The 12,182-nt window shown below is 41.5% G+C and overlaps 1 protein-coding gene across 2 annotated transcripts in view; it reads right to left on the minus strand.

Annotated features, from left to right (window-relative positions):
• TBC1D12 (TBC1 domain family member 12) overlaps window positions 1-12,182 on the minus strand; it is a 98,211-nt gene that overhangs the window by 52,194 nt on the left and 33,835 nt on the right. For both annotated transcript variants that reach the window (XM_088476446.1, XM_088476437.1), the window contains exon 2: window positions 1,354-1,477. In XM_088476446.1, coding sequence (XP_088332572.1) covers window positions 1,354-1,477 — 124 coding nt within the window. The remainder of the gene's footprint in view (window positions 1-1,353; window positions 1,478-12,182) is intronic.

Here is a 12,182-nt window from a genome sequence, read left to right on the forward strand (position 1 = left end):
TGTTACACAACTTTACCACTGCCTAACTCATCACAACCTCTGGGCCAAGAACTACAGACACTAAATGAAAGTTGGCTAAAATGAGGATTATTGCTCATTACTTAAAATGGACAAATGTTTTTTTGTCCTCTATCCGTCTGGCAGCAGTTTCACTTCCCACTTGCCTCCCCTTCCCTTCGCTCTGCGTGTTCTAGCAGCGGAAGGCAGTACTGGGAGCGTGCAGCCACATGGACACAGTAAAGATGCTGCCTGAGGTGAACACTTCCCTGACATAGCAGTTTTAAAATAAATCCTGTGGATTAAGCAGTTAAAATATAGAAAGTATCTGCACACACATAGTCAACCATATATCCACTCAATAAATGAAGAAAAAAAACAAAACACCCAAATGAAAATAGGATTATGCTCATACAGATTTAGGCTCGGAGTCAATTAGCTGCAATACTTATCGTGGGCTTGAAGCCTTGGACTTTAACTACTGAAGCTATTTAATTAAAAGTCCACAGCTAACACGAGTCAACCCATAGATTCCAGGTTAAGTACTCAGAGCTATGGGGTAACGTATTTGCGGCAGCAGCGGCAAGGGCAGAATGCCCTACATCAGGAGGGGGCAAACATAAATCCACATTAAGTGCAGCCAGCGGGCTTCAAGTGAATAGCTCTGGGCTATTTTTCCTCTGTAATTTCTGCTTGGCTACTCCATGGTTTCCTCTGGGTTCCAAAAGGGTCACGTCCACCAACAATTGTTACAATGAGACAAGTGGCAGAGACAACCAGCAAATGTCTCACTCGCCACTAATGCTGGGCATACACGGCCAGATAAAATGTCTATCAGACCGACACACATTTTATCTGGCAAGCTTGCCAGCTGCAGATGTCGCCGGCATACACTGTGAGATTTCTCACAGTGTATTAGCCCGACATCTGTGCTCCGCCCCCGAGGGAGGAGACATTTCCCTGTTCCTTCCGTGTCTGTCTGTCAGCCGTGGCTGGGCATACACTGCCCGATTCGGCCGACAGTTTACCGGGAAATATCGCATCGGACGGGCATGCTGGACAATCCGGCATGCCCGACCAAGCAATATTTAACCCTCGGTCGCCCCCCCCACACGATGCAATTATCTGGGCGATCCGCCGATATCAGGCAGATCGGCCCGATAATTGTAGCGTGTATGGCCAGCATTAGATGACCAGAATAATTACTTACTTGCCCTGCACCCTCTCATGTCTAACCCTAGGCTGGAGCTAGTAAAAGGAAATATTTGCTAGCATATCAAGTGGGGTAGAGGAACAACATTTGCTCACAAATTAGCTTCCATGAATGGAAAGCTTACTGGAGAAAGGTCTGCTTACCTGCTGAATCATTTTACAGTCTTTCTGAGCATTCTCCCTAGGAGGGACTTTACCAAATAACTTCCAGCCAGGAGCACTCAGTGATGGCGATTTCAAGTCCTTTGATCTTTTTGAAAAGAAGTTCCTGGTAAAAGAAAAAAATTATAAACAACTGCGTTCACTGTGTTACAAGATGCAACTATTCTGCTAGTATGTCAGATCACAAGAGAATACTGAAGATACCAGAGGGCAAATTATACAGTAAAACCCCTTGTTCAGATCTTATAATACACTTGCTATAAAGTGTATGACAGACAAGGTCTCATGCATACTTAAACTACTCTACAACATGAAAGCATTAAAGCACATTTTTGCCTATTGCAATACTACAAATTACTTTCACCATTCAAGTATCAAGAAACATATCATTAGTATTTACTGCAGGGGGCACTCGAACCACCTGAATATCACAATGCATTCAGTCTGCATTCCTCAGTCTTGAGCAGTGGTCGCAAATATGTGCTATAGCATGTATACACCCGGTATCGAGGACCGGGGAGTCACTTTTTCGGAATGGGTGGGTCCTCGGGGACGCACTCTGCTGCGGCCAATCCCTAGTTCCCCATTAAATGATTGATTGGCTGCAGGTAATAAAAGCAGACGGACCTCTTTGGCGCCTTTAGTGTCATGTTGCAGCACTACAGGGACTGGCGTGACGACGATGGCCCCTGCACCCGGAGTGAAGACATCCTCTGGTAAGTGTAAGCGGGTGGGTAACGGCTTAATGACTGGTGCTGCGGGCCAGCTCGAGGCAGAGCGGCTGTACAAGGGTGCTGTGCGGCCGCCAATACCCACACCGGGCCACCATGAGTGTTTGGGGAGGGGGGCATTTCTGTCTGCACCAGGGGAGTGTGAGTTGGCCGACGGCTGTCCATACTGTCCATGATATTTGCAACAGGCAGCCTAGCAGAAAATCAGACCGGCTGCCAGTCATTACAGCGTGGCGCTCCTGCGGAGCTCAGTGTGGTGAGCAGAGAAGCTACTGAGATTGTTCAACACACCAATATACAAAGTACTTTTGAGCCTACAGAGCTCCCCGTAACCGGCATACTGTAATGACAGGCAGCCAATCTGATGTCACTGCTGTCGGGCCCTGGTGATATATAGCGCTGCCCACACTAGTTTTTTTTTTTTTTTATATATATATACAGAGGGAAAAGTAAGCATTGAACACATCAACATTTTTCTCAGTAAATATATTTGTAATGGGGCTATTGTAATGACATCTTCACCAAATGTCAGCAGCAACCCATGCAATCCACACATGCAAAGAAATCTAACCATAGATGTCCATAAATTATGTGTAATAATGTGAAATGACACAGGGAAAAAGTATTGAACATGCTTACTGAAATTTATTTAATACTTTGTACAAAAGCCTTTGTTGGTAATGACAGCTTCAAGACGTATGGAGAAACTAGTCACATACATTGCTCAGATGTGATTTTGGCCCATTCTTCCGCACAGTCTTCAAATCTTGAAGGTTCCCTGGGCCTCTTCTATGAACTCTGATCTCTAGTTCTATCCATAGATTTTCAACTGGATTCAAGTCAGGTGATTGGCAAGGCCATTCTAGCAGCTTTATTTTCTTTCTCTGAAACCAATTGAGAGTGTCCTTGGCTGTGTGTTTGGGATCAATGTCTTGCTGAAATGTCCACCCTCGTTTCATCTTCAGCATCCTGATAGATGTCTCGGTACATTATTCCATTCATCCTTCCTTCAATTATATGAAGTATGCCAGTACCATATGCTGAAAAACAGCCCCACATCATGATGTTCCCACCTCCAAATGTCACTGTTGGTATGGTGTTTTTGGGGTGATGTGCAGTGCCATTTCTCCTCCAAACAGTATTATAGTATCCAGAGAGTCCAATTTTGGTCTCATCTAACCAGACTATATTCTCCCAGTATTTCACAGGCTTGTCCAAATGTTGTGCAGCAAACTTTAAACGCAACATTCTTTTTCTTCAGCAATGGAGTCTTGCGTGGTGAGTATGCATAGAAGCCATGCCGGTTGAGTGCATTACTTATTGTTTTCTTTGAAACAATTGTACCTGCTAATTCCAGGTCTTTCTGAAGCTCTCCACAAGTGGTCCTTGGCTCTTGGACAACTCTTCTGATAATTCTTTTCACTCCTCTGTCAGAAATCTTGCAAGGAGCACCTGGTCATGGCCGGTTTATGGTGAAATTATGTTCTTTCCACTTCCGGATTATGGCACCAACAGTGTTCACTGGGATATTCAGAAGTTTAGAAATCCTTCTGAAACCAATGCCATCAGTATGGGCGCGAAGGTCAAGAGAGAGCTCTTTGCTTCTACACCTTGGTAATGAGACACCTTTTTATAGGCCATCAGTTGGGACTGAAACAGTTTGTATTAATTTGCATCTGAAATCTGACAAGGGGCAGGATTGCTTTCTAATTACTAAAAGATTTCAGACGGCGTCTTGGCTTTCCATGCCTTATTGCACCTCCCTTTCTTTATCTATGGTTTGATTTATTTGCATGTGTGGATTGCATGGGTTGTTGCGGACATTTGGTGAAAATTTAATTTTTCATTACAATAGCCCCATTACAAACATATTTATTGTTAAAAACATTGATGTGTTCAATACTTATTTTACTGTGTGTGTGTGTATATTTTATTTATTTTGAAGCCCCCTTGTGTGCCTCTGTCCCCCTCCCCATATATGCCTCTGCTCACCCAGTCTTTGTGAGCATCTGCCCGCTTCCCCGTATCTGTGTGCTCTGATTGGGGAGTACTACTTGTTTAATTAATTATGGGCCCCACATATTCTGAAGTAATCCTGCCTGCTGCAAGCTTGTAGCCTAGCAGTGCTGGACTTTTCCAGGTCACCCAGATGCAGCCCGATCCTGGCGTGACCCAGAGATGGTGATACAGTGACATGACGTCACGTAGCTAAATGCCGCCTCCCGCTACAGTGATGCAGTGACACAGAAGGGCAGGCTGCAGTGCAATGTGTTTGTATTTTTTTTTCCTGTGGGGGCCAATGCCATCTGTTACATGCTTCATGGGATGTAGCTGCTAAATTGTTAGATTTACAGAAAACCTTAATTTAGATGGGACCCAGGAAAGGTCAGGTAGGACCCCTATTTTTTAAACTGAAGGGGTCCCTGGGACCCACATTTTTTTGGGGCTCAGCGCGATCACTGTATGAGTGAAAAACGAATAGGTCTGAGGTGTCCAACAGGTGGCGCAACACAATTTTATCACTATTTGTTAATTTTATTTTTTTAAGCTCTTGCCAGTTCAGAGAAACAACAAAAACTCTACGACAGTGGTATTCGGAATGCTGCCATAAAGCTGCTGTGAAACTACACATCCCAGCATGCCCTTCCATAGTTTTGCTTTGAGATGTGTAGTTCCAAACCAGCTGGAGAGTTGCGTGCTGAATATCCCTGCTCTACAATATGATTTTCTCGCTCTAGATTTGTAACATATGCGACCTCTTCATATAAAGTGAAGGTAAGTAATATTCCAGCAAATATTTAGGTAATATTCCAGCAAATATTATACTGTATTACATATTAAAAAGATTTACAACAATAGGACCAGTACTAATTGCATTATAGAGAGATAAATTAACAGTGTTAAAACACTGAAGTTTTAGCCGATTTCTGCACCCTAGTCCTCACTAGTCAGATGTTAGCACAAGCTCACGATTTGAATAATTCATATAAGGACCATCAGTTGGGCAATCCAGACACATTTGCTCTCTGCAGATTTGGACTGTATGAGCACCTCTGTAACAAAAGCTCTTATGTAAGGACAAAACACGAAAAAAATATAAGAATTATATTTTAGCTATCAGAACGATTTTAATTAAGCAGTCACTCAGCAACTTTATGCTGTATCCACTTCTTCTGATTACATCTGGTTATTTATTACTAGGCTAGCATTCAAGTGAAGTCTTATCTGAACTTCAAGAAAAAAGCGTTTCATTAACAATCTCTGGGTAACATTTAGAATTTGCTATGGCGCTTTCATATACAAAGAAACAGCCAGTGGAGAAGGCAGCAGAGGAGAAATATTATTTTGATGAATTCTTAGATCCCTGTGATTACCACAGTCATTTCCTATTTTCTTCCTTCTCCACGAATCCTGAGTGAAAACATGTGTCACAACATTACCATCCCAGGAACTTCTGCATAAACTATGCAGTGCTGGCTATAAACTCAAACTCTTCCATTTACAGTCTGTCTCCCAACCTTTACTTGGTCAGCAGCAAGGATTTATGGAGATAAATAATAGAAAGCGTTTTAATCAGAATTAATTTCAGTAAATATGACGGTGTATGAGGTTGTCTATTAAGTATAACTTCTGAAACAGTTTTGACAGTAAGCGATTTTAAAAGAGAAAATACTCCTAGTAGTGCAATCTTATGTACAGTATAATATGTGCGTGTGTGACACGGTTATTCCCATATTTATGTGAGAACAGCACAATATCACCATCATCTGTTGTTGATGGGTGGCTTGCTTGTTCCACTATCTAAATCTCCAATCCCCTTTCCAAAACAAATACATGGCTACGATCACATTCAACCCTGCATTAACGGATAGGATGACAAATGGACAGGTCACAGATCAGAATAATCATCTCCTGAAAGCTAACTACAATGTGCTCCACCACAGCCAATTCCAAAATGTATATCCAGGATGTATCCGCTGCTGGGGTCACTGGTTTCGGTCCTATTAGTATGAATTTAATGTGTTCAAAGTTGGATTTAGGTGACTTTTTTCAGTCTAAAACATGGACCCTAGTGTTCAAATGGTGAAGGGACAGATGTGGATGATTAAATATTCTCTATAAAGCACTGTGCAAAATGGTGGCGTTATAAAAATAAACAATAACTAAATCACTACATCTGGACCAAACCCAGGAGCGGGGTAGCCAATCTGCCTAAACAATTACTGTTGACGTCTAACTCTTGAGTCTTTATATCGATGTCAAATGACGCAAGTCTTGCATTGCGCTTTTTAAAAGTTTATTTTCTGTCAGTAGGGGCTGGCTCATAGACAGAGACCAGCACTGCAGAGTAACAGCCACGGACAATAAGCTGCAGCACCCGAAGCCCTGCGAGTGAAAACAGAGCTCTTGTATTGCGTATGTATGTATGTATGTATGTATGTATGTATGTATGTATATACATACACACACGTAAATTTCATTAGGTAGGGGAAACTAAAACACTGATGATGATTTACTGGTCTATCAGAAGTTTAGTAAAGCTATACCACATTCCGCTCTTAATAGAAAATAAATAAAAAAAATATATACAAAAAAGGGTACCGATGGTATGACAGGTTTCCCACCTTATTGAGAGGGTTTACAGATTTTTGGAGGTTTTGCATACCTTAACCTTGTGCTACAGACCACTCCTTCTGGTGCTGCTCTGCCAAACCAGTCATTCATCCATTTAACCTGTTCCACCAAATTGTGTAATGTACCCCAAGCATCAGCTGCACTCAATATTAACCTAACATTACAAATAGTGATGGGGGAGTGTGTGAGGGGTCGACACTGGTTCCACTAAAGGCTCCCATACATCAGCGATGTAGAGGTCCAAATCACCGATCCCCAGACGCTGGGGTCGGGGCATCAGTGAAATATAAATATGTTGAATTTCCCATATTTATGTGAGAACAGCACAATATCACCATCATCTGTTGTTGATGGGTGGCTTGCTTGTTCCACTATCTAAATCTCCAATCCCCTTTCCAAAACAAATACATGGCTACGATCACATTCAACCCTGCATTAACGGATAGGATGACAAATGGACAGGTCACAGATCAGAATAATCATCTCCTGAAAGCTAACTACAATGTGCTCCACCACAGCCAATTCCAAAATGTGAAATATAAATATGTTGAATTTCTATAAAATCGGCATGCAACAAATCTGACGTATGATAAGTGGTTTGTTTATTTCAATTTATTTTTAGGAGGTTCTGCAAGTATAGCCATCTGCTGAACGGGATGTGGACATAACGACTGCGGGGATTCCAGCGCTCAGAATGCCAACCGCCGGAATCCTGAGCACCGGCTCCCATACCCAACCCTTCTGAACTAAGTCAAAGGAGTCACCCAGCTTTTGATAAGGCCAGTCAAGAAATATTCATATTAACAACATGTGCAATGCACAATTTTAATAAAGGGATTCACATTCAGTAAGGCAACTGGTCACCTAAACGCCTCAGCTCAACATGAAGCAGTGTAATGCTGAACCTCCCTATAACAGTATCACAATCATCAAGGTTGAGAACCATTAGTAACAGTTATAAAGCTGTCAGATTTGCCTTATTACGTGACTGTGTGGGCAGAATTCAATTGTTTCCAGCACCCATCACGCCCGACGGAGCTATTCAATTGTTGCTCCTGTCGGACGCGATCAGCTGCCAGCGCTCCATTTCAGCTCGCAACCCCAGTGGGGTGCGAATTCAAATTGGCGAAAAGTGACCCATTTGGGTTCCCAAACAGCACTTTTCGCGATCGCGCCCAGCACTTTGGTCGTGGTCAGAGAGAAAAGCTGGAACAATTGATTAGTGGCCCGCGATCTCCTGTCACTTTTGACGGGAGATCCGGGCCACCCTATGAGGTAGTTATGTTCTACTGATAAAGTTCATAGATGCAATATGCTATACACGCCAATCTCACAATGGTCACTAAAGGGTTGATTCAAGCAAGAAACAAATTGGGCCCTGCAATCTCATCACAGCAAATTTGTACCACAAATCTAATTTGCAAATCAATTTCTCAGCAAATTTGCATTTTTTGTGCGCACCCAACATAAGCAGGTGAAAAGGCAGACAAGATCTAAATGTAAGAACAAAATGTCAGGACAGTACACGTCTGTGACCTTGGCAGGGCTTAAACTGAATAGTTTGGTCAATGAGATGACATTTTTCAAGTAATTTTCTCTATAAAAGTCAAAAATGGGTTAAATGCTGGTCTTGGATTGAAGGGAAAGGGGTTTATGAACTTGTAACTGTACATGGGAGCTAAGAAGTTTCTTTTTCCAACATTTTACAAACTTGTATAAAAGCTCTAATAACATTACATGAAACATTTGAATACGCTACAGACGCTACAGACTTTAATTTACTGAAAAACATTGGCTGGCTATATTTATTCCACCATGAAATAGCCACCAGTATACTTTGCTTATGGCCACTAACAGCCTTCTAGATGGTCCTGCTGTGTTTGGTTCTATGCTTTAGGATTATATTCCTACTTTGTCATTCACCTCTCCCAGGTTGCTTTTAGTAGGAAAAAAAAAAATGTACAATATTGCGGTGATTCCCGCAAAACGCCATTTCTAATTCAATCTCTCATTTGTTAGGTGCACACATTGCCACCATGGATACACATTTTATGCTGGGAGTTCACTTTTGCAAACTCACATCGCATTGAATCACATCATATATAAATACACAAAATAAAAAACTTACCATAACCTACTCTACTATGTGGCTTTATGTCAGATTCTGCATACATGAAACATTACAAAGTATCACCTTGGGAATGTCACTAGTTTACAGTGGATCTAATGTTAAAAATGGCTTTCTCCAAGGTGTGTTGTCAGGGGGAAAAGAACCCTGCCACCATTAATGAATAAAATGCTTCAGCTCCAGGTCTCTCTTTTGGACAAAACAATTGTTTTGGGCGCCCGTAGCTCACATCTAAAGTGATGAGTTATTCAATTGTTTACGTCACCGGCCCTGGTCACGTTGGCCATATACTTGCGCAGAAAATGCAGTGGTTTCGCTGCATTAAGTAGCTTCTCCGAAACCAAGTGCCAGTTAAGGTGCCCAAAAGCCCTACTTTGGGTAGATTTATGATCAAACCTCAAAGGGGTTGCGATCAGAAAAACGCAGTAAGTGATGGGCACCCAAAACAATTAAATAGTTTCCGGTCACTTTAGACAGGAGCGAGAAACAATTGAATATGCCCCATTACCTGTGTGTGTAAATTTATGTTTAAGTCCATCTAAATACTTGTTAGAGACAGGTTATGCTCCTACTCAAAAGGAACTCAAAGACGCAGCATAAAGTCCACGGTTTATAGCACAAATGAGCCAGAGAGAAAAAAAATTATGTAGAATTAAATTACAATAAAATAAAGTATAAATGTAACCACTTTTTGTCTAAAGGAGACATCTATTATGCCATATAATAGAATTACATTGCTATGCTATGTTGGGGGGGCAATGTATCACCATTAATAATAAATGTATTTGACAAATGAGGCTTCCATCACTGTAAATTATCATTCAAGCAAATACAAGATTAATCTAGAAATACCATTAGAAATTAATTCTTCCAGAAATGGATGTACCTCAAAATGATATTCCTTATACACACCTAATTTATGATACCTTAAAAATACAAATATTACATTGTTTCTAGGAAACTGAAAAACATTTTTATATACTACAACAAATAAGCTTATTTTAATAAAGTGTTATTAAAAGCTTTATCATAGTAGTAACGATCAGGATTCACACAAGATGGTAAGGCTGGCGACATGGCATCCTGTTAGCCAAGGTTAGAAAACAAAAGAATCACTCCGGGTTTTAATTAAGGATGTCAGTAAGAATTCAAGTGCTTAGCCCCTTTCAACCAGTTTACACTTTCAGATCCCAGGACAACCATTCGGTGTCATGCTGTAAATAGATGTCTATCCTTTTGGGAGGATAATTTGCACATGTTTTCAGGGAGCACTACCTGGTTTCTACTCATAAGTGAATACAGAAGTACATAAGTTAGATACTTACTGGGTATCATACAGTTCGATTAGATGCTTTGTTAGCACTTACCATATCAAAGCGTCCAAACAAATAGGATTGTGACAAGGACGGACATATTAAGTACAAAATGTATCACTTGAAATGTAATATTCTTATAAAGATTAAACAAAACATAAAACATGATACTACAATAGGGAAAATATATAGTCACACATCCACTTAAAGACATGAAAACGACCGTACGATTACGACATTGCAATCGTGCAGTCGTTTGTCTGTGATGAGCCTACACTGGACGAGCAGTCGTTCAGTCAAGGCATATCAATCATCCCTGTGTACATCAAATTAGTTCAATAAAAATGCTTATAGCATCAAAATTGCTAAATACACACATTCATTATCCATTAAAGAAAATAAATGAAATCTAATTTAATCCCAAATGAGCTAATGTCTCAAGAGAATGAGTATAGACTGGTCCACAGAGGACTAAATTAAATATTATTAACACCTACAAAATTTATGGAGACTGACTGGACAAAGCTTTTTCAACTAAAAATAAGAATAACAAATAGATTAAAAAAAAAAAAGACAGGCAAGACATTTTTAATTATATTTTAAATTGCATGCATTATCAATCATTTGATCAAAAATACAATGATAGAACTGGAGCAACCAGCCAAAATAAACAAAGGTTATCAAGTATAAGGTCTTAAAAGACCAGAATCTCCCCCAGGGCTGTGCCAAATAAATCACTTTTGAGAAAAAACAAAAAAAACAAACAACCTATATAGGAGTTGGGTATGAGATCCCGGCTGTCGGGCTGCCAGTGTTCAGAATACCAACAGCAGCATCCCGACAGACAGAATCCCAACACCCATAGGAACTAACGATAAGTAGTTTCCCTTCTCCTACCCTAAACCCTTACCTTGAAACTCCCTCCACGGTGCCTAAACCTAACCCCCCCCCCCTTCCTATTTCCTAAACCTAACCTCCCCCGGCCAGCACCCTAAACCTAAGACCTCCCCCCCCTTCCCCGATGCCTAAACCTAATCTCCCCCTTCTTGCACCCCAATACTAACTCTCCCTCCCTGGTGCCTAAACCTAACCTCCCCATCCCTGCACCCTAATACTAACTCTCCCTCCCTGGTGTCTAACCCTACCCCGCTACCTAACGCTAACCTCCCCCTAACACCCAGATACTTAACTTCGGGAAGTCGACGGTAGGGATACTGGTGCCGGGTTCCTGACCTGTCGGGACTTTGGCACCGGTATTTGGACCGTTGGCATCCCGCACGTCGGGATGCTGGCTACATCCCCTATATAGATTAGCAAACCGTGGGATGAAGTTGATCACACAGCTCTCCAATGAGCATGTATTTAAAAATCTTAATTAAAAAGGTAAGGTGATTGTGCTATAAAATAAACCTAAAACTCAAGAATACATTTTTTTAAATTATAAAATAATGAATAATCAACTGCACAGCTCATAGAGAAGATTAGTATACATGGTGCTTTGCCATCACATGTAAGCTTATGGTGCGAACACATGATACGATTAAAATGCACAATATGAATTATATCGATCATAAAGTTATCGTTCATATCGTGCATTTTTCGGTGCCTCCAACCAACGGCCTGCGATGCGTTACTATAGGGACCTCGCTGGCCATCGTTGGTGGTGTGCTGGATGATCAATATCGATCATCCAGCACACCCGGGAGATCGTTCAGCGATTTCGTTATCGCTGACGGTCGTCCTGTGTGTATGCACCATAATGGTATTTAAAGGTGCACATCCGCATGCCGACTAGGGAAAGACAGTATGATTATGACATCATAATCGTACAGTCGTTCCCCATCCCCTGCAGTGCCTACACTGAACGGTCAGTCGTTCAGTGTAGGCATCCTCCATCATCCCTGAACATGGCCAATCTGTCGTTATCGGCAGATGGACCGGCATGTTCAGGGTATGATTGATGTCGGAACGACCAGCGGGAGAGAGCGCATCGCTGGTAGTTTC

The sequence above is a fragment of the Taudactylus pleione genome, unplaced genomic scaffold, assembly GCF_031769625.1.
Source record: "Taudactylus pleione unplaced genomic scaffold, aTauple2 ptg000016l, whole genome shotgun sequence".
NCBI classification, from domain to species: domain Eukaryota; kingdom Metazoa; phylum Chordata; class Amphibia; order Anura; family Myobatrachidae; genus Taudactylus; species Taudactylus pleione.